Genomic DNA, 21,964 nt, shown 5'->3' with positions numbered 1-21,964 from the left:
GTAATGTAGTTAATATAACATGCAAAAGAGTCCACTATCTCTTGAATTTTCCTGGGGATGGGATGGCTGGAAGCACAGAAAATAAACATTCTTCTCCACTTTCCCTTTTCTCTCTCTGTTGTCTTCCTTTTTTCAGATCTCTTCCTGTTGAGGAGCCCTACCCATCCTGTGTTATAGTTTCCTGTTGACTGTCCTCTCCACCCTAAGTGGGAGGGATCCTTACAACAGTGATTTTTAAACGTTTAAATTTAGACCTGAGTTAACTCTTGTAACAGCAGTGCTCCCAAGAGAGCCCAGTACACCCTTCTATGATTGATGTCTTTTAAAAGATCATTGGTTTTGAATGTTCAGTGTAAAGATTGTACAGTCATTTATCATTTTTTTTTCATTTACACACAAATAGTGACTATTAGTAGACATTTTTTTTTTTTAATTTTTTTTTTTTTCAACGTTTATTTATTTTTGGGACAGAGAGAGACAGAGCATGAACGGGGGAGGGGCAGAGAGAGAGGGAGACACAGAATCGGAAACAGGCTCCAGGCTCCGAGCCATCAGCCCAGAGCCCGACGCGGGGCTTGAACTCACGGACTGCGAGATCGTGACCTGGCTGAAGTCGGACGCTTAACCGACTGCGCCACCCAGGCGCCCCTAGTAGACATTTTTATAAAGGACACGTGTAGAATAATTTGTTTGCTCTCCTAGATAAATACTAGCATGCTGCGTGCTAGTACAAACAAAGTAATAGAATCAAGGTTCAGGGCCTGGCTGTGCCTTTGAGATGCTGAGTGACCTCAGGAGGCAGTGTTCCCTTTCTCAGCCTAGTACTTCACTCCTAGAACCATGCCTGACATGTGGGAAAGCACCAAGGGTTAGCTGTCATCAATGGCAAAGAATCAAGCCCTTTTAGTCATTTAATATTGTTAAAGTGATAAGTAGTATGCTGATTGGGAGACATCTTAATTATTTTTAAAAAAGACTACTTTGAAAGGAAAATTAAATTCAACTTTTTCCAGTGATTTGTGTTGAAATTTAGAAAATTTCTCTAATTCTTTTAATTCTGTGCATGTTCTGGGTTTTTTTTAATTGTTTTTAATATTTATTTATCTTTGACAGAGAGTGAGAGACAGAGCATGAGTGGGGGAGGGGCAGAGGGAAAGGGAGACACAGAATCCAAAGCAGGCTCCAGGCTCTGAGCGGTCAGCACAGAGCCTGATGCGGGGCTCAAACTCACAGACCGCGAGATCATGACCTGAGCCGAGGTCAGATTCTCAACTGACTGAGCCACCCAGGTGCCCCTGTGCATGTTATGTTTTTTAGAATTGCAAAATGTTTTTGATGTAGGTTGTCCTCTTTATAAAATCCAAGAATGGAAATAAAAAGATAAGTGAGAACTTCATGATCTGAACACTTAACAGTGCGCCAGACTCTGATTTAGATACTAGAGAGAGATGGGTCAGAAATTACCTAAATGATATACACGAGGGAAAACACAAAAAGTTACAGAGACAATCATACTAATATTTTTTTAAGTATGTATTAAAATAGACATATTTTTAAAACTCAAACTGGCAAATTACTTTAGATACTGTTAAATTTGGTAAGGATTCAGAGAAATTGTCAATCACTGACGTGTATATATAATGTATACACTAACATGTAGTATAATGTATATTAATAAAACTTTTCTGGAAAGCAGTTTGGCAGTAAATATCAAAAGCCTTAAAAATACTCATTCTTGTTGACCTAGTGTTTTCACTTCTAGGAATTTTTTTTTTAAGTATAGTTACATACAGTATCACATCTAGGCATTTATCCTAAAGAGATCTTCTTGGAGAGATTTATTTACAGTGATGTTCATGAGACTTCTATTTGTAACAGTGGAAACTTGGAGATAATCTAAATGTCTGATAGCGGGATATTAGTAAGATCATGGTACCTAAGATAAAGTAATATATATGTAGAGAGAGAGAGAGAGAGAGAGAGAGAGAGAGTGAGTTACTGAAAACACTTTAAAGAATACTTAATGATATGGAGGTCACATGCTTGTAATTTCTTAATGAAGAAAATGCATGTTACCAAATATTCAGCGTAATGCCAATCTGTTGATATGTGTAATGCTTAGAGAAATACTGGAATAATGATAAATTAACAAGGTTTTTTTTTTCTCCTCTACCTAAATCTTCGTCTACAATGAAATATATTACTTTAATAGTTTTAAGGTTACTTTAAGATAAAAGTTCAGTAAAGATAGCTAGTCCAGGGACACCTGGGTGGCTCAGTTGGTTAAGCGTCCGACTTCAGCTTAGGTCACAATCTCACGGTTCGTGAGTTCAAGCCCCGCGTTGGACTCTGTGCTGATGGCTCAGAGCCTAGACCCTGCTTCAGATTCTGTGTCTCCCTCTCTCTCTGCCCCTCCCCCGCTCACACTCTGTGTCTTTCTCTCTCTCAAAAATAAACAAACATTTAAAAAAATTTTTAAATAGTCCATGTTCTTGAGTCTCTCATATTCTGCACTACTAATGTAGCAGAGTGTGATGAGCCAAAGCCCCTTAGGAGACACTAGAGGCCTGGACTTCATCACTGGTTCTTGACCTTAGGTGAGTCACGTAGCATTTCTGGGCTACATTGTTCTTATTCAAATGACCTCTGGTCTTCTCCAGTTCTTAGTTTCTATTATTCTGCAAAAATCTTCCCTGCCGTTGCCATGCAGCCCTAAGGAGACTGCACTCCATATTTTATCCAGGGACAGTGCTCAGTTGGAAGGCAAGAGTAGTCGCTAGAAACAAACGTGCCTCCAGAAACCTCAAGCCCTTAACCACAAAGAAAATTTCACAGCATATCAATGCAGTGGAAAATTAAGTACATGTTTCACAAAATATAAACAAGGCTTCTTTGGTTAGAAGAACGTTATGCTTTCTGGGAAAGAAACTACACTAGCAACCTTTCATTCTCCTTGAAGCGTGTTGTTTTCACACGGAGTAAAATGCCAGAGTCATCAGTGATTATCCTAGGATACCAGAGTATAAGGGTTCTTAACATGTTCACATCATCTAGCTTTTGAAATACCTGATAATTCTTAAGTTTCACAAGATAAGCCATTCTGTGAAATCTAAAATTTTAACGTGCTATTAAATTAAATTCTGCTTTTTAAATTTAGTACTGCAAAGAATACTTACTAGTATTTATTCATACTTTCTCTGAACGTTTTGATGATGTAGTCAGGTTGCAAAGCACTCTCTTATGTTGGAAATTAAATGATCTGAATTGAAGGAATAGACTGTATTCTGGTCACCAAACATTTCTCTTGTTATAATTATATTTAATTGCTTTTCTTCCCTTTTAAGTGCGAACTCACATTGTGAGAAAGAAATGCATTACTTTAAAAATCAATGGCAAACATACAATGAGAATGTTCTTGAATATTTTTAGGAGAGAATTCAGAGCCTGAAGCAAAGCATAGAATTCATGGCAGACTTGCAAAAAAGTCGAAAACAGAAGGATAGAACCGACCAGTCTCCGAGTGGGGAGGACAGTGGCTCCTGGCCGAGAGAAAGGGAAGACTCCGGAGACCCTGAAACCCGAGCCTTCAAGGGTCCCAGCAAGGAAAACAAAAAGTAAAGAATCTTCGGGATATTGAAGCTAAGCTGTCTTTTTCAGCCTAGGAAGGGGGAAAAATACTAATTCGGTGCCCGCCTTGGGAAATCCAAGTCCTGGTCTGCCCGTGGTTGGTTGGTTGGTTGTGGCATGAAAGTCCATTTTGGTGATGTGATACCCTCCTCTTCTCATAAAGGCACTATATGGAATCGTTTAAACACAGTTCAGAACAATGGTTCTGAATGTATATTCTTATGAAAGTAGTTTTAAAATCAAGAAATTATCTTTAGGGACTCATTGTCAGTGAACTTATTTAAATAGAACTCTAAGAAAAAATTTGTATTCGTTACCTCATTCCATAGACAGTGATTCAGCTTACCTGTACTTAAAGCCATTCCTAAGCAGATGGGCTGTTGCTGAGGTGCGTGCTGTCCACCAGACATCGCCTGGCGGGACCAGTACCTCCCAGCAGTAGCCGGCGTGGCCGGACGCACGTGCGTGCACCTGCTCTCACCTCTCGCCAGCAGCCCTCATGCCTCGCACCTCACCGTCCTCTCTGGAAGAGGGTTCTAGGGAGCGGCTTGGGATTTCTGCGGTTGCGGTGCAGAGAAAGTAAACTTGTGACATATTTTTGTTCTGTTTTTAAGATTTGTACAATTTAAATGTATTTCATTTTAAGTTTTAAAAATCAGGCTTTGAAAAGAAAATTCCATGTCTCTCTGCTTTCAAAATACGTTTGAGGTAGAATCCATTTGTGTGATGATTGTATTGAGAAAAATGTTTAAGACAAATAGCACCAGATACCGAAAGGAGGGAAGTAACCAGGGTGTCGGGTTTGCTTTACTTCGAGTGTGGCACAGGCCCTCGGCAGGCCCCTAAGGAACAAAGCCATAGTTGGTGATTGTAGTGCCATTGTCACCCTTTGAGTTGTACCCCTATTTGGAACTCATTTTAATGTTTTCACCTTATTATTTTTTTTTTTACTTAGTATTAATGTGTGTTTTCAGGAAAGACAAAGATATGCTTGAAGATAAATCTAAGAGCAGTAACTTAGAAAGAGAGCAGGAGCAGATTGACCGCATTGTTAAGGAATCTGGAGGAAAGCTAACCAGGCGGCTTGTTAACAGTCAGGTGATTGGACTTTTCCTTTCTTTTCACTACCTTCTGACTGGTCGTCTGAGACATGCAGTTTTCACATTGCTTGTGCACTTGTAGCCCGTGTCTGCCATAGAGTTGTTCAGTACAACACTCCAAGGAGGCAGATTTAATAACGTATTTATAAAGGACATGATTAACCTTTTTCTCTATTATTGGCTTTTAGTGAAGTTAATGTGTTCTAAACTTGGCAAATGAGCATTTATGCTCTGGTCTCTTGAATTCATTGTTTAGCACATTGCTCTCAAAACCGAATAGATTAATACATAACTTCCAGCAGGTCACTTCCCTTTCCTGGTCTCCAGTATCCTCCTTTTTTTAACAGAGGGGACAAAACAGAGTGGCCTGAAGGCCCCACATAGCTCTTTAAAATTCTCATGTTTCCTTAACCTTCATTTCTGCAGCCCATTAGCACCTATGTATATGGAGCCAGGTGGGAAAGTTAATATCTAAGTGTAATGGTAGCAACTTACTATATTGGTTTGATTAAATTTAGGGCATTGTAGTGTGATATATATACATATATATGTATGTGTACATGCACATGAATATGGTACATATAAAACTGTTGAGGACATTTGGATACTTTGGGTCATTGCAGTGTGAATTTGAAAGGAGAAAACCAGATGGAACGACAACATTGGGGCTTCTGCATCCCGTGGATCCCATTGTAGGAGGTGAGTTCACAGGTCACACGGTGCACGAACTTGCTGTTTCGCAGGCAGTAACCTGGGTAACGTTTTAAACCAGCAGGCCTAGTGCTGTGAAATCCAACCGTATTGTCAGCCACAAAGAACTTGGCTAGGCATCATGTATTTCATGCTAATAGCATGAATAGCTTTACTTCGTCTTTAAGTAGATTCTATATAGATCAAGTTTTCTTTAAACTACAAAGTCCCAGGGCACCTGGGTGGCTCAGTTGGTTAAGAATCCAACTTCGGCTCAGGTCATGATCTCACAGTTCAGGAGTTCGAGCCCCATATCGGGCACTGTGCTGACAGCTCAGAGCCTGGAGCCTGCTTCAGGTTCTGTGACTCCCCCTCTCTCTGCCCTTCCCCCAGCTCGTACTCTGTCTCTCTCAGGGGGAAAAAAAAGTCTGGAATTTAAATGTATTTAATACAGAATATCAGACCCACAATTAAAGCCAAAATTTTACAGTTTCTAACTCTGGCTCAAAGAGATTATGGTATGTATGCTCAGTTATTTCTGGAGGTATCTCAAAACCTTCTTATAAAACATCTGACTGACTTCTTAAATTTCAGTGACTAGAACGAATATGTATGCCATACAGTACCATATAGGAATAATAAAAACCTGCTGACGTGATGGCTTTCACTGTAGTTGGTAGAAAGTTTGTAAAGGTTGGGAAGCATTGCTTTAGAACCTCCGTCATGTTTTTTATTTCCCTAGATATTTTAATGGTAGTAGTATAGGGAATAATTTTAAAATTTGACATAAGAATTTTTTGTCATTCACCTGAGAGGAAAAATCATATATTGTGATACGCAAATGTGAGCATGCTATTTTATAAATACCCATTTTCCCCACCGCCATTATGAGAGAGATCACTGGGGATACAAAAATGAATGACGCTTCAGTTAACAGTCTCCAGTATTTGCCTCTTGCTGCAGGCAAGGCCTGTCTTGGGCGCCGGAGGTGGAGCTGGGTGTACAGCAGGGAACAGAACAGAGATGAGTCCCTCCCCTTTTGTCTGTGGGGTGCGGAATGGAGGAGCCAATGAGAATAATCGCGTGAAGAAGAGCAGCTGTGACGGGACACGGGTGAGGGTCAGAGAAGGCTTCCGTATTCCTTAGCAAGGTGACGTTTAGGTTGGTCCCAAAAAGTGAGTAAGGAGTGCGGGGATAGGAGGTAAGAGACTTTGAAGCAGTGGGAAGAGCTGGATGCGTTTGAGGACTAAAGAGGGGAGCCTATTCGTATCTTTCAGCGTTTCCCTCCACTCTTGAGGTGCTGACGGAATCCCTTCACGTAGAAGAAAAGTGCTGTCTGCAAAGCAAAACTCACTTTTTGCTTTTATGTGAACTTTTCATTTTATGTGAAATTTATATGGTATTGAGTCAAAGGGCCACGAGATCGGGAATATTGTTCTTTCTAGTGTAGCTGTGGTGAAAATTTGGTAATTGAGAGGATAAGGATGCAGTTAATGATTTAAGTGACCCCTTAAGATCTGCCCCTGTCTTCATGTGCAGGGTCTGTCTTTGCCCTTGCTCTGCTTCCTTGCATTTGCAGCTCCTGGAGTCGGTGTGGCCCAGGCTGCCCTGGCTCCTCACGTTTCGGCAGCTCCCTGAGAGGCCTGAGCACTGGTCTAAGGTGGAAGCTCTGCCCCTGCTCACTTCCAAGTTCTTCTTCCAAATTCCAGACTGCTCGCCAAGAGGGAGAGAAGATCCAATTTAGGTGTTCAGAGTTTCTCGCAAGTGCTTTCGTTCCCTCACGCTGATCACCTGTGGCATAGCCTCTGTTCAAGGGTGGTCGTGGTGCAAAAACCAGAACTCTTCACTGGAGATCGTGTTTTCTCCTCATACCAACCGTCCTTCCCAGTTCTGCTTATATCAGAGTCCATCCAGTTACAGGGGTCTGCTCCTGGTTTACAGAGCACATCTTGAAGGACTGTTCCTCACTGCATTGAAAGTATGCCTCAGAGATCCTAATTCTTCTCCTGAATGTACCATGAGTTCTTGTCTTTAGTTGGGTGTTGTCCCCTAGTCTTTTACTAAGCTTTTCTACTCGTTTACTTTCATCACAGGTTTCAACTTTTAAATCCTTAATTTTTGTTTTTAAGTGAACTGCAACGTGATTATAAAGTATTCCAGGAAGCAGGAGAGGGTAATGAAAAGGACCAGGTCTGGGGCCTGGCCACATTCCTACCTTGCTAAGCTGCGATTTTCTTACGTGAATAAAGCCTCCTGGACAGAGTCCCATGGATGGCATGAAGCAGCGTGCGTGCAGACATCCTGCAGATCACCCATCGGCTCCTTACCACGTGCACCTCCCACACCGAGCCCGGTCTTCTGTTTCAGAACCAGGCTACTGCCCTGTGAGACTGGGAATGACAACCGGAAGGCTTCAGTCTGGAGTGAATACTTTGCAGGGGTTCAAGGAGGACAAAAGGAACAAAGTCACTCCGGGTAAGGTTTTTTCCTCAAGCAGCTAGCGGGGGGAAAGTGTAATTACCACTTACTGCTTTATCACTAACTCTTTTGGTGGCGTTTTTGCAGTATGAATCAACTCTTTTATTAACTTCGGAAGAAACTGAAAAATCAGTTACTAGTATTCAAGATGACTTTTGTTCTTTCTTTCCTCGGGGGAGGAGTCACTTGAGTTGTGACTTCATGAGGATCCAGGAGGGGGAAATACGTACCTTCTATTTGTTATACCAGTCATTGAAGTAGTAAAATTAGAAGGGGATAATCTTTAATAAAATAAAAATCAGTTTGACACAGAAGTTAAAGAACAGTATTGCAGTACTTAATTTCTGTCAACAGTGTTATACTTGAATTACGGACCCTACAGTTCTTATGCTCCACATTATGACTCCACGTTTGCAAATATCAGCAAGGACGACTCTGATCTAATCTATTCAACCTATGGGGAGGAGTCTGATCTTCCAAGTGATTTCAGGTGAGTCACCAGTTCATCAGTCTGCTGAGTGCCATGTTGTTCTAAAATCCTAATAAACGTGTGTATATACAAGGGGTGTGGTCCAAACTGGAGGTATAACTTTTGAGACCCCGTGTATGTGTTAGTCCTGAGGTGAGTAAGGTCACCTTAGGGAGGAAGTGAAGGGCAGGAACAAGTCCAGGACTGAACGCTGACGCCTCTGTCATTGAGAAAGTCTTCTTTTTCTTTGACGGTTTCCCCAGGAGCATTTCATTTCACTGTGTTCTTGATCATGTTTGCTTCTCTCATGACGGTAAAGTTAGCACTGGTAAGGCTGTAAGTATGCTATTGTACCTAGACAGAAATTTTTACACGGTGGCGTATAAATTTAAGTCGTGTCTGGTGGAAACCGTTGGCTAGGATGGGAAGATGAAGCCGACAGTTGATTCATATGGAAGTGACTTTCCCAACATTCTCTCTTTCAGCATCCATGAGTTTTTGGCCACATGCCAGGATTATCCATACGTGATGGCAGATAGTTTACTGGATGTTTTAACAAAAGGAGGCCATTCTAGAACCCTTCAAGAGTTGGAGACGGTAAGAAGGCTGCTAAAGAAGCGGGTAATTTATTATGGGCTCTCAGCATTAGTCACTGAGTGTTATGAAACCATGGGAGTCACCAGGGTGACAGCTGGGCTGCCTTCCCCTGAAAGACAGCCCGGCCTGGGTGTGGACCGCGGGTGGAGGACAATGAACGGAAACGAGTAAGCCAGCTACCAGGGTCTGTGAGGGCCAGAAGAGTGTCGTTATCTCCCGATCTTGGGAACATAAGAATCAGGATGGGGCCGACTGCTCACAAGTCAGCTGGTGCCATGTACCCTAACAGAACAGGGGGTCTCGCTCACTGGATTGAAACCGAGTTGACTTACAATGCTAGCGAATGTCGTTTTCTTTCTTATGTGGTAAGAACACAGTGGTGGGGCCCCAAGGAACAAAATAAGAAACTTCCTCTTTGCTGTCACTAACACTTGTAGACTGTCTCTAGTTCACTTGGACGTAGTTGATAATCTGGCAGACCCACAGCTCACAGACTAGAACCAGACAGTGTTCCTCCTGGTGCAGAGGAGAGTCAAGCTCCACACCGTCCTTGTCACCATACTTAGAAGAACCTTACGTCTCTCAGGGTCCTAGCTGTTTCCAGTGGCTGTGGCTACTGTCGCCTTGTCCTCTGCCCTCACTGCACATGGGGCTGCTGGTCCCGGGGTGACGGTCAGCAGCGCTGAGTCGGCACCTCTGGCTCACTGAGAACAGCTGTACAGTCTCAGTGCTCTATCTGCTTTCTTCGCATGACCTAAAACCATGCACCTTCACATCAACTCAAAAATATTTTTCCTCTAGCCTTGCCATCAGTTAACCTGAATTAATTCGTAGTATTCAACTACAGTTGAGTATCTTTCATTTGGTTGATAGGGCAAAAGATTTCAAATGTGAAATTTCTCTGTCCACTGATCCAGCAGATCTTCTCAGAATAGATCTTAGAAAAATTTAAAAAGTTATATATAAGGATGTGTTGTTTATAATTTTTAAAAATTGGGAATTGGTTTTAAAAAATCATAATAAAGCTTTTTTCTTTTTAATTTTTTTTAATGTTTGTTTCTTTTTGAGAGAGAGACAGAATGAGCAGGGGAGGGGCAGAGAGTGAGAGGGAGACACAGAATCGGAAGCAGGCTCCAGGCTCTGAGCTGTCAGCACGGAGCCCAATGCGGGGCTCGAACCCATGAACCGTGAGATCATGACCTGAGCCGAAGTTGGACACTCAAACTGAGTCACCCAGACAACTTTTTAAAAAATAACATCACTGTTTTTAACTTTTTAAAACTTTTTAAAAGATAACATCGTTCCTAATGTTTGTGCATGATACCTTTGTCTGTTGTTAATATGTGCGTGCTCTCTGAAGGCTGGTATTATGAAGCTGGAAGCTTTCACATTCTCCATAGCATTTGAATATCTTACAGTAATCTTCTGCTACCCGAGACTATTGCTCTGTTAATGCAAAATAGTCCCTAGAGTGCCTCCTATTTTCTCCTTGTCATAGACTTACCGGTTGTTGAAAACCGACTCCATTTACTAGGCACTTTTGTGCTATTTACCAAATACTTTCATACCTTCTTGCTCAGGCACAGAAAGATTAGTCTTGAAGTTACCAGTAATAGGTACTCTTGACTCACAAATACTCTCAAAATGCTACTTATTGTATCTATTTCATTTTTGGTTTAAAATAAATTCCAGGGGCGCCCGTGTGGCTCAGTCAGTTAAGTATGTGACTCGTGATAACGTCTCAGGCCATGATCTCACGGTCAAGAGATTGAGCCCTGCATCAGGCTCCTCACTGAGCATGGAGCCTGCTTGGGATTCTATCTCTCTGTCCTTCCCCAGCTCCCTCTCATGCGCGCTCTTTCTCTCACTCTCAAAATAAATAAAAAATTAAATTCCAGTAATCCAGGGGTACCTGGGTAGCTCAGTCTGTTAAGCGTCCGACTTCATCTCAGGTCACGATCTCATGGTTCATGAGTTTGAGCGCCAGGTCAGGCTCTGTGCTGACAGCTCGGAACCTTGAATTGCTTCAGACTCTGCCCCTCCCCACTCACACTCCATCTCTCTCTCAAAAATAAACATTAAAAAAAATTTTTTTCAATGAATAATTTCCAGTAATCCATATTCTTATTTCTTGCCTCGAAACTCTTAATATTTTTTGATTTTCCTTGATATTTACCTTTTTAATATATCTTTTAATGAAAATTGGTTTTCTTTGTCCTTACAGCCATCACCTGAAGATGAAGGTCAGACCAGGACCCTTGACACAGCAAAAGAAATGGAGGTGATTATATTCGTCATTAAAAATATTTAAATGGAGGATAAACTCAAAGGCCTAAATGATAATGCTTTATTTTAAAAGAAAATCATTTATTATCTCCTTAGATAAAAGAACTCTTTTTGCCTGTGGGGAGCGTAGTAGTAGCCAGTGCGGTGCACAAGCATGTACACAAGGGAGCCCAAACTAGTTACCGCACCGTGGAAATGTACACGTTGTAGGAACACAGATCAGAAACCAGCTGCTCTGGATGGCCAGGGAGATCCTCACAGAGGGGATGCCAGGTGGACGGGGTCTAGAAGGATGGCCAGGCAGTCTCCCAGCAAGCAGCGCCTGGCATCTGAAGTGGGCAGAGATGCTGAAGTGGGATAAACGGATCTGAGAGGACAGGGCACGTGTGCAGAGAGCGTGGAAAGTGTGTGACCCTGGGGTGCCGGGCAGAGGAGGAAAGGTGGGGAGGCTGCATGAATGAGGGTCTAGTGACAGAGGGCCATATGTGCAGTCCGAGAAGCTGAGAGTCCACCCTTGAAGACAGGAAGCTCTAAGAACATGGGGAGGGGAGAGAGGCTGGAGGAGAGGACCGGTGAGAAGCTGTGGGGCTTGACAGCCATATGCTGATGAGTGTGGCAATATGGAAGAGAATAAAGATCTACAGTAAAGAGAAATACAGTAGAACTAAAGTCGACAGGACCTGGTGCATGAGGTACATCATAGCATCGTGAGCGCCCATCCAGGGTGGGAACAGGAGGTCCCCTCAGTGGGAGAGCAGCTGCCTTCAGTTCCCCACGCGGCAGTGATTCGAGACGTGGCTGCAGGGGAGGCCGAGGACTCCCGGATCTGGCGGCAGGCGTGTGGATCTGGAAGTTGTTGGCGTAAAGGGAGAGTGTTACTGTAGTCATTCAAGTGAATGCGATTGTCCCGAGAGAACACGTGCCCTGGCTAAAGGTTGAAGGACAGATCCGGGTGCATCCATGTTGTCACAGTGATAGCATTTCCTACTTGTTAAAGACTGAGCAACATTCCACTGTGCGTGTGTACGTGTGTTGATTTCATCCGTATACCTAGACATGGGATGATTGCTGGATCGTGTAGTAGTTCTTTTTTTGGTGGTTTGAAAAACCTCCGTGCTGTTTTCAGTAGTGGCCGTACCAGTTCGTATTCCACCAGTAGTGTACGAGGGCGCTCTTTTCTCCACGTTCTCACTAGCACTTGCCATCTCTTGTTTTGTTGTCATTGTTGATGGCCATCCTGGCTGATGTGAGGTGATACCTCATTGTCATTTTCATCTGTTTCCCTGATGATTTGTGGTGTTGGGCACCATTTCATGTACATGTTGACCATTTGTATATCTTCTTTTCAGAAATGTCTATATCAGTCCTTTCCCCGTTTAAAAAATGTTTTTGTCTGTGTTTATACTATTGTGTTGTTTGAGTTCCTTATATATTTTGTACATTAACCGATTATCAGATACATGGTTTGTAAATATTTCCTTTTATTCCATAGGTTGTGTCTTCATTCTGTTGATTGTTTCCTTTGGTGTGCAGAAGATTTTTAGTTTCATGGAATCCCACTTTATTTTTGCCTCTGTTGCTGTGCTTTTGTGTTCATATCCAAGAAATCATCACTCAGACCAAAGTCAAAAAAATGTTCCTATACATTTATTAAAGACACTATTCTTTTCAAAACAAAGGGAACAAAAAAAGGTTGAAGGACAGAACTTTGGAGAAGACCCGTAGTTGAGGTAGAAAAATCACGGAAGAGGGACATGCAGGAAGGAGTCCGGCAGTGTCAGCCGCTGCAAATGAGCCCAATAAGAGTGGCAGGTGTGGCATTTGTAACCGGCAGAGCAGTGCTGGTAAAATGGTGGGGTTGGAGGTAGACGTCGGGGGGCTAAAGGAGCGGAGGGAAGCTGGGACACAAGAGCGGACAGATGTGTGCCCGGTAACTGACATGGTAGAAAACCTAAAGAGGAGATCAAAGACAGATGCGGATGTGGTACCTGCCAAACCATGTTTTCAAGGAATGAGGGGCAGGCAAGGTCATGTGCTTAGTGAGGGGGCAAGAATGCGAGAAATCTTGAGAATGGGAAAGGCAACTGGGTAAAAAGGGAACAGCTACGGAATAGGGTCGTGAGGGCCCAGCCCCGATGGCAAGCCGCAAGCATATACTGATGGTTTTCCTCCACACACCTGCCCACGTGTAGCTAGAGAAATCGGGGGTTCAGATACACATCTGGAGTGCCATGCCAAAATCTAAAGGGAACCCTTAACTTCTGATAACTTGTTATCTGGGGCAATCTCTTCCTAAAAAGCAGTGTTGAGGTTATGGAAACTCTGAGTCTTGTAATTCCAAAACCAAAACCCCACCCTTTTTAGGATTTTGTTTCTCCCATGCCATACTGACAGCCTGGCTCTGTGGCAGGGAAGAGACCCAGGAAGTACCTCATGCACATCTGCTGTGGGTTTGCAGGTGCATGGACCGGGGGCCAAGACACTGCCTGTGAGCCTCGGAAGCGCGAGGCATTGTCACAGTCCCCGAAAGTTCTTCGTGGTGCAGACATCACCAAGGCCCTCATTCCTGTAGTCTTTTTAGGTGGCTGCCACATGGAACAGGTGATGTGTGATGACACATCATTTCACTATAGAGAAGTGTGCATATTCTGGAGAGACATTTTTTATAGGTAGCAGAACTCTAACTGCCAAGTAAATAGGTGGGACAGCTTGGCCTGCACACACAAACCATCTTACTGACGTTTCATTGCAGCACTGACGGGACTTAACAAGCTGAAATAATTCCTTTCTTCCTTTCCTTCTTTTTTTCTTTTTTTTAAGCAGATTACAGAAATAGAGCCAGAGGGGCGTTTAGACTCCAGTAATCAGGACAGGCTCACAGCGCTGAAAGCAGTAACAAATTTTGGTGCTCCTGTTGAAGTGTTTGACTCTGAAGGTGAGTGTCATTTCATGACCCAGGCAGTCCAGGCTTAATGTCACATTAGTGCAGATTAACATAGCCATTCACCACAGGAAATCTTGGCTGGCCATGCTTCGGTGAGTAGTAAAGCATGTCTGTGGTGGTGATCTCATTTGGAGGGGATCACTCCTTTGAGGAGAGAAGATTAGGCAATAAACAGCAAAACCCCAGAGCACAGGACTCCCTTTACTACACAAGGTGGAACCCAAGTATGTCCCTGTTTTCCTTAGCATGTTATTCTTCGTACCTTACAGAAGCTGAAATGTTCCAGAAGAAACTTGATGAGACCACCAGATTGCTCCGAGAGCTCCAGGAAGCCCAGAACGAGCGTCTGAGCACCAGACCCCCTCCCAACATGATCTGTCTCTTGGGCCCCTCTTACAGGGAAATGCATCTCGGTAGGTCGCACCTCCGGGAAAAGGAGACTTGGGGGATATTTAAAGGGAAAAACTTCTGAGAAGGGACACCGCTGTGAAGCAGTGCTAAAGTGAACTGTAGGTGATTTATTTTTTGCATTTACACAGTTGACCCTTGAACACGTGGGGGTTAGGGATACTGACCCCAACCACCCACCCTGCACAGTTGAAAATCCATGTGTGATTTTTGACTGCCCCCAAACTTAACTATAATAGCCTTTTGTTGCCTGGAAGCCTTACCTGTAAACAGTCAGCTGACATTTCGTATGTTCTATACTAATTCATACCACAAAGCTAGAGAAAAGAAAGTACTAAAATCAGAAGAGAAAATACATTTACAGCCCTGTGTTATCGGAAAAAAAGGCCATGTAAGTGGATCTGCACAGTGCGAACCCCCATTGTCCCAGGGTCAAGTTTGTGGTGTTCCTATGACTTTTTTTTTTTTTTTTAATCTAAAGGAACCACGTTTCAATACCTAGAGCTGTGTTTCTTTTTCTTTTTGTCTTCCTTCCCAGCTGAACAAGTGACCAGTAATCTGAAAGAACTCGCACAGCAAGTCGCTCCAGGTGATATCGTGAGCACGTATGGGGTTCGGAAGGCCATGGGGATTTCCATCCCCTCCCCCATCGTGGAGAACAACTTCGTAGACTTAACGGAAGGTACGTGCCTTGTGTCTCCGGGAAAATGGAAGGCTGCCGTGAGCAAAAGGGACATCTCCTTTCAAATAACACTGGAGAGTTTTTGTCTCTGCATGTTGATAGTGTAGAAACTGCTTTTGTTCTTTAAACAAGATATAAAGGAAATAAAGGGCTCACACATTTGCAGACAGAGCTACAGTGATGCCCTAGTAGCACGTCTAGTCTTTAACCTTGAACGTGGTAAAGAAGGGCTGTCAGCACTTATTCTGGATGACACCTTTACTTTTTACCTAAAAGGGGGAAAGTGCTGAATGAAGCCGTACCTTTTTCTTTCAGATTTTGAAGAACCTAAAAAGACTAATGTTGCCGAGTGTGGACTGGATGGGGTTTGAAGCTAACTGGTACTTCATTATATATTATGTACATAGTTTTTTCATTCTTCACTTGGAAATCCTTTTCAGAAGATAGTAAATATTTGTAAATTGTGTTTTTAATTAAACTTTGGAACAATTAATGTTCCAGAGATTGGACTTCTATTAGGTAATAAAGCTGAGCCGGGACTGCGAGCTGTGTCGCGTGTTATCAGCTGAGCTGTCCTTGACCTTTCCCTGGGGCTGGGTCTGAGGATAAAGTGATAGAGAAACACTTAGGAAGTAAAACAGCCTTTTCAGGACCATTCATTAAAAGCAGCAAGTCCCCCAAATAATTGAAGTCCCTCATCTTTCCACGTTTGCCACCCTCCTCAGAAATTACAACCAGCTAGTTCCTGACTTACAAAACATTTCATCTGGATGGTTTCTTCAAAGAATGGCCTTGTGAGGAAGGAATAGGACAGACTCTGACCTGTTGCCCTCCGGAGCAGAAAGGAAGAGTGGACCTGGGCACATTTGGGTCAGATGGTGATAAGGCCGCTTCCTTGGGGGGCACAGACGGGACCAGAGCAAAGACATTTCTTTCAAATCCCCATCCAGTGAGATTTCCTATTGTTACGTTGTGGAAACAAATACACTTAACATACTTTTAGAATCTGCTAGTACGTCCCCTGCATACCTGCTGGGAATGACACTGTGTGTGCAAGGACGAGGTGTTTCCCCTGTGCCACCTCCCCCTCCCCCAGAAATCACAGCACTGACTTGTCTGGCGGTCCTGTTTGCTTTGCCGTTTTGCATTTTTGAGACAGTCACTTAGAACTGCTGTAAAAGGATAAGCTAAATAAGGGAATCATGGAGCTTCAAGTTCACATTTCTTCTACCGTTTCTCACGGGTCACCCGTGCCTCAGCGTGTCCCTTGCCCTAATAGTCATCTAATTTTATCTGAAATGCAAAGGTCAGCTGCTCAAGCAGGCAGCTGAGCAGGAGACCGTGAGACGTGTGGCCCCCTCCTGTAACAGGCGCCACACTGCAGCCTTGCTCAGTGAACGAGGCGCATTTAAGACCCTGCGCGGACTGTACATAGCCCTTCTGTAAAACCCCCCAGCTGGAAGTCGTGTTAGTTTTATTGTCCTGACCTTGAAACTAACATTTAGCAAGAACAAGTAGGGTGAAAGAGAAGGGATTCTCTCAAGAGAGTTAGAAATGACCCAGTCTTTTAAAAACCTACTACAGGGGCACCTCAGTTTCGGCTCAGTTAACGTCAGACTCGGTTTCGGCTCAGGTCATGATCTCGGCTTTGTGGGTGCAAGCCCCAGATAGGGCTCTGTGCTGGCAGCACAGAGTCTGCTTGGGATTCTCTCTCTACCCCTCTCACTCTCCCTCCCCCACTTGCACTCTCTCTCTCTCTGTCTCTCTCAAACTTTGAAAAAATAAAAGCCTACTTAAAACTGTATGCTAGAAGACCTTTAAAATTGTTCAAATACACATTTTATCAAGTGTTTTTAGAGTTTAATTTTAACCTTTCAGTTAGAAACAAGAAAACATTAAATTCAAAACACTAGGACATTCATGTTTTCCAGATTGCTAATTTAATGAATGAAATGCTAAACAAAGTAGAAACACTGGTACTTTATGAAAAGAAAATACATTTTGAAACAAATGTTACAGATATATAAATATTCAGGATACAGAGTAATACCTAGTTGTTTGCACCTTCTCAAAACCTGTTTCTGTATGTTGACCTGTTATATACACAGTGTAGAAGCTGGTTAATGATCTTCTCTATTAGGAAATTTTCTTAATGAGTAAACCAGAGAACTTCAGGTGCGATTGTCACTAGAGTCAGGGAGGCCACCTTTAAGCAAGCCCTTGACCCTTAGAAAAGGTCAGTGTTAGCAAAGACGCTTGTCCTAAGACAGAATGGCGCCTGTGAAGAAAGGGCTCAGGGATCAGAAAACAGGCAAATCAAAACTATGTGCTTTTTATGGTCAGTTATGCACTAGGGTCTGCACATGAAAACTAAAAACTTACAAAATATTTTTGAGCGCAGTGCTTGAACTGGAAATAAAAATCTATGGTAACTACTTTTTAAACTCCTAATTGGGATTTCTGGTGCCGGAAGAGAAAAGTAATTCAAATATTGCAAGAGTAGAAATACGTCCACTTCAGAGAGGCCCAACACGGCTGTGTGTGTCTATATCGCATCAGTGACAGAACCTCCCTGACACTCCAGGAGAGCCCTGTTGAGCAGCCCTGGTCACTGCTGAGTTAAGTGGACGCATTTCAGTGTAGTGCCCCCTGAAACCAGCCCTTTATATGGAAAGTCGGTGCATAAAACAGTTTAAGGTTATTCCCCTTAACAGAATTTTCGCCACAAAATTCCTTTATCCAGCAAGTTCTTACACTTCATTCGCCTCTGTGCTGGTTACAATGCGGGCCTCAGAGCTGCACTAGCGCCCCCAGCACCTCTGCGAACCAGAGAAGCCCCTTCTGAGCCTCATAAGCCCGTGGACATGTCCCAGGCAGACAGCGGACAGTGGCTTCAGGTCCAGTCCTCCCTGCCCTTGGCGGCAACCCCGGGTAAGCCTTTGAAGTCTCCCATGGGCCAGGTTTCCTGTACTTGCGGGGGGTTCCTGGAGGACTCCAGCTGGGAATCCCTGCTCTGTAGTGAACTTCAGCCATGTTAGAGCCCCAGGTGTGCTCTGGGGATGCAGTGGTGAAACTGATTCAGAAACAGGAACAAGCAGTTTGGCTCCTCCTCAACCTTGAAACGCAGTGAAGGCTGACTTCTGATTCTCTTAGACTTGCAGCACCATAAGACACCTCTCGCAAACCTGGCTTTTTGCACTTGATTTGATTCCTCCTGTTTGGAACAAGTCTGTCTCCGCAGCTCTGAGCGGGCTGGCTTCCCAGATCCGGGAACCTCTTCTGCACGCTTGCAGAGGACATGCTTTTCGTCTTGAAGCTCTACGAGTGAGCTGTGAGGACTAAAGAGAAAGGGAGCACTACAGTGTCTGCCTTCTGTCTACACAGACCCCCTTCCTTTCCAGGACAGGAACTGAGATGTGAGGATAGCAGGAGGGCACTCCAAGTACACACGGTGCTCAGGGAAGGGCTGAGAGGCCGTGCCTTTCTTTCTGGGCTGTGCCGCTCCTTGCCTTCTTGCTGTGTGACAGCCGTGTTCCTCAGCCCCAGCAGGGCTAAGCCGTCAGCGGACGTGGTTAAAAAGACAACACACTGGAGGGAAGAGATTTTTGTCTGGCATCTAAGAAGTCATTAGAAAGGGTAAAACTCCACTAATCATATACCCATTTAAATCAAGCACCTGCCAGAGAGGACAAGTAACAAGCCTCTGTTGTGCTGTTCTCTCCCTACTGTGTGAAATCATAGATGGAAAACCGCATTTTCAGCTCTGTTTACCGGGGTGCCTGTGTGAGAAACGTACAGCCCTGTTGCTGCTCCACTGGGAGAAAGGCGTGTCCAACCCATCCCGGACAGCTCGTGGTGGTTCTGTACCTAGAAAAGACCAGTCCCACCCGTGCGGCTGGCAGGCCATGGCCAGTTGTGTGTCTGGCTCCCCCTCTGAGATCTCCACAGTACCCAGGGGATCCGCATGTCCCAGCTGCCTGTGCGTGGCGAGGCTCGGTGGTAGCCTCGGGCTGGAGTCTGGTGCACGTTCCGAGAAATCCTCTAGCACAAGTCCAAGGAGGCCACACACAGCCACCTTGTCAGGGTAGTGATGGCCAAACCCCTGGAATGCCTCTGTGACTGGCATAGGGCCGAGTGCTCCCTGTGGCTTGCTTCAGGGACGGAAAATCCGCTTCCAGCATGTTCACCTCCCAGAAGCCCTCAATTCAGTCCCAACCCTTGGAACTTTGCCGTGTCTGTGCAGACAAAGTAAGTCCTCAGCTCGCCTTTGCCTTTGACGTTAATCAGTCCCCGGCACTCGCAAGAATAACCTAGTCCCTGGAGGATGGTGCAGGTCTCCTCAGTAACCTGAAAAGGAAAGGACAACAAACAAACTCTTGGGATGCAGGAGAAACACCTGCTGTTGGAGGGATGGCCAGGAACCAGCCCCGAACACACACGTCTGGTGTCCCTCAAGCATGTCCGGGCTGGAATCACAAAGCTGACGGATGCCTGGGTCCCCCGCCCCCTCCGGGAAGTTCCTCCCCCGGGTCATGGGTTTCCCCAGCTGGGGTGTACCTGGATCTTGCCAAGTTCTCCAGTGCTCTCCATTCGGCTGGCGACGTTGACCGTGTTTCCCCAGATATCATACTGAGGCTTTCGTGCCCCGATCACTCCAGCGATCACAGGCCCGTGGTTTATGCCTGAAGATGACATTTGCGGTTGGCAGGTCGGGGAGGCAAAGCCTCAGGCTCTGCCCCTACGGGAGGCCACAGAGTCCAGTGGCAGCCCCAGGAAGCACCGACCAGCAGCTGAAATGCAGGTTGGAGGGGGCTTCCCGAGCCTGTGACAGGACCTCTCAGGGCCTGGGAGAGGCGCTCCCTGGGCGGCCCTCTTCCCAGCTGCTCGCTCCCGACGTCAGGCTGAGGTCATGTCATCACTTTTCCAGTATCCGCTCATCTCCCAGCAAAGAATAAACGGGCTTTGAGCCCCAACCCCGTTAGCTAACACGGAGCAGTCAGGCTCGTAACTGCTTTGTTCTCAGTATATTTTAAGGATTCCAGCCCGATTTCTGGTTCTCCGTTTTCTGTAGTGATACGTTCTGATGTAAACTTTCAAAGGTAACTTTATTAACAGTATGCAAAGAAAGAGTAGTTACCCAGTTGCTGGGGTTGTGTGGCCAAGAGGGATTTCTCAGACCTTTCCTACCATCCAGTCAGGTGCACCGACAGACTCGAGCGTGGGCTTGCCGGGCTCCGGGACCCACCACAGCCTCCCACCCCGGCGTGGCCCGGCCCGCCCTACCCTCGGGCCCTCACCGACTCGCAGGCGGAAGGAGTTGAAGGAGTGCCGGTTGATGCCGTCCAGCTTGCTCATCAGGGCGATGCTGAACTCCACCATGATGCCGATGTGCGCGTGCTGCCGTTCCAGGTCCTGTGGGACAGGGCACTGCACGGGGGCCGTGGGATCCCGTGCCCCGTCTTCCCTCCTCCACGAGGTGTTAGCCACCTGCACTCCCCACCAGATGCCCCCCCCCCCCCGACCCGGGCTGAGTCGTGAGGTCCTCTGCCCCTCCCTCATAGGACAGGGCAGGAAGGGGTGTCCCCTCGAAGTCAGGTGATAGGTCTGGGAACTGTTGAGTCCCCCGAACGTGGGGCTGGGACCCGCGGCCACCAGCTCAGCTCGGTACCTGGTTCTCAGACCCTGAGGGGACGCTGAGCCCCACGGCTGCCATGTACGTGCTGCCAATGGTCTTGATCTTCTCCACACTGCTGAACTTGGGCTTTAGGAGCAGCTGCGGGATGAAGGGACACAGAGCCGTATGGCCCAGCCGCAGCCCCGGCCCACCCCAGGGTCTGAGAAGGGGTGGGGTCCCTCTCGCCACTGCTGCTAAGTTCTCACGCTCAGCCTCCCCATGTGGGCAGACAGCCGGTCCACGCAGGGACCTGGCCTCTGGCTTGTCAGCCCTGCTCCTCCTGACTCGGGCTTCCCGGGGTTCGTCCGTCTGCTCCTTGGCCCCTCCTGGGGCTCCTGGACTCTCCTTTTTAAGGACCAAGCACAAAGCACAGCCCAACAGTATCTACCCAGGAATGTCGACTGCTTGCAGCTGAGAATCAAGTCCAAACCGACTGACTTCCTCTGAACCAGCTGACAGTGTAGACTTGCTGGAAATCAAACTACAGGAGCCCCTCCCCTTACCCACTCCAGGACCCCCAGGGGATGCCTAACACCTCAGACTCCCGAAGCCTGTACGGTGAGTGCTCCCGCCTGCACGTACGTCCCTACAATGTTCAGCGTACAAGTCAGGCACAGGGAAAGGTCAACAACAGAACAGAACAACGTCCTGTAATAGAAGCTACGTGAATGGTCTCGCTCAGAAAGTCTTTACTGTATTCATTCATCCTCCTCCTCGTGAGGACACGAAGCGAGGTGAATGGCCTGGCCATTGTGACATTGGCGTCAGGCTACAGCTGACCTTCTGACCACACGTCAGGCGGAGGGTCCGCTCCTTCCGGAACACGGCTGACCCGGGGAACTGAAACCACAGATAAGGGACTGCCGAGTTCTTCAAGGACCTAAATCTAATCTTCGCAGGCTGCCCGTCCCAGAGAAGATAACAACACTTACTTACTGAAGAAGCGAGGAGAGGCAGATGTGCACCTTCGGCCGTGCGTGTCGCTCCCCACACGTGGCTCGCCGCGGGG

General features: G+C 45.6%; 2 protein-coding genes across 7 annotated transcripts in view; one reads left to right on the top strand and one right to left on the bottom strand.

Moving 5' to 3' along the window:
- Nucleotides 1-15,826, top strand: part of BRD7 (bromodomain containing 7) — a 45,209-nt gene extending 29,383 nt beyond the window's left edge. Inside the window, exons 8-18 of the mRNA XM_040443451.1 lie at nucleotides 3,430-3,614; nucleotides 4,602-4,725; nucleotides 5,351-5,426; nucleotides 7,785-7,892; nucleotides 8,250-8,385; nucleotides 8,850-8,961; nucleotides 11,186-11,242; nucleotides 14,071-14,182; nucleotides 14,461-14,604; nucleotides 15,138-15,281; nucleotides 15,597-15,826. Of these exons, the coding sequence (XP_040299385.1) occupies nucleotides 3,430-3,614; nucleotides 4,602-4,725; nucleotides 5,351-5,426; nucleotides 7,785-7,892; nucleotides 8,250-8,385; nucleotides 8,850-8,961; nucleotides 11,186-11,242; nucleotides 14,071-14,182; nucleotides 14,461-14,604; nucleotides 15,138-15,281; nucleotides 15,597-15,652 (1,254 nt within the window). The 3' untranslated portion in view covers nucleotides 15,653-15,826. The remainder of the gene's footprint in view (nucleotides 1-3,429; nucleotides 3,615-4,601; nucleotides 4,726-5,350; nucleotides 5,427-7,784; nucleotides 7,893-8,249; nucleotides 8,386-8,849; nucleotides 8,962-11,185; nucleotides 11,243-14,070; nucleotides 14,183-14,460; nucleotides 14,605-15,137; nucleotides 15,282-15,596) is intronic.
- Nucleotides 15,827-17,198: 1,372 nt separating this feature from the next.
- ADCY7 (adenylate cyclase 7) overlaps nucleotides 17,199-21,964 on the bottom strand; it is a 57,648-nt gene continuing 52,882 nt past the window's right edge. For 5 of the 6 annotated variants that reach the window (XM_040497989.1, XM_040497985.1, XM_040497987.1 and 2 more), the window contains 4 exons: nucleotides 20,950-21,054; nucleotides 20,579-20,693; nucleotides 19,839-19,963; nucleotides 17,199-19,628 (listed from right to left, as the gene is read on the bottom strand). In XM_040497989.1, the coding sequence (XP_040353923.1) occupies nucleotides 19,482-19,628; nucleotides 19,839-19,963; nucleotides 20,579-20,693; nucleotides 20,950-21,054 (492 nt within the window). In that variant the 3' untranslated portion in view covers nucleotides 17,199-19,481. The remainder of the gene's footprint in view (nucleotides 19,629-19,838; nucleotides 19,964-20,578; nucleotides 20,694-20,949; nucleotides 21,055-21,964) is intronic. The other variant, XM_040497988.1, reaches the window with a different exon arrangement.

This window comes from Herpailurus yagouaroundi, unplaced genomic scaffold (genome assembly GCF_014898765.1).
Source record: "Herpailurus yagouaroundi ecotype Mexico unplaced genomic scaffold, PumYag 190, whole genome shotgun sequence".
In the NCBI taxonomy this organism is placed as follows: domain Eukaryota; kingdom Metazoa; phylum Chordata; class Mammalia; order Carnivora; family Felidae; genus Herpailurus; species Herpailurus yagouaroundi.
The sequence above is the reverse complement of the archived record's forward strand: the minus strand, read 5'-3'. Positions and strand labels throughout refer to the sequence as shown.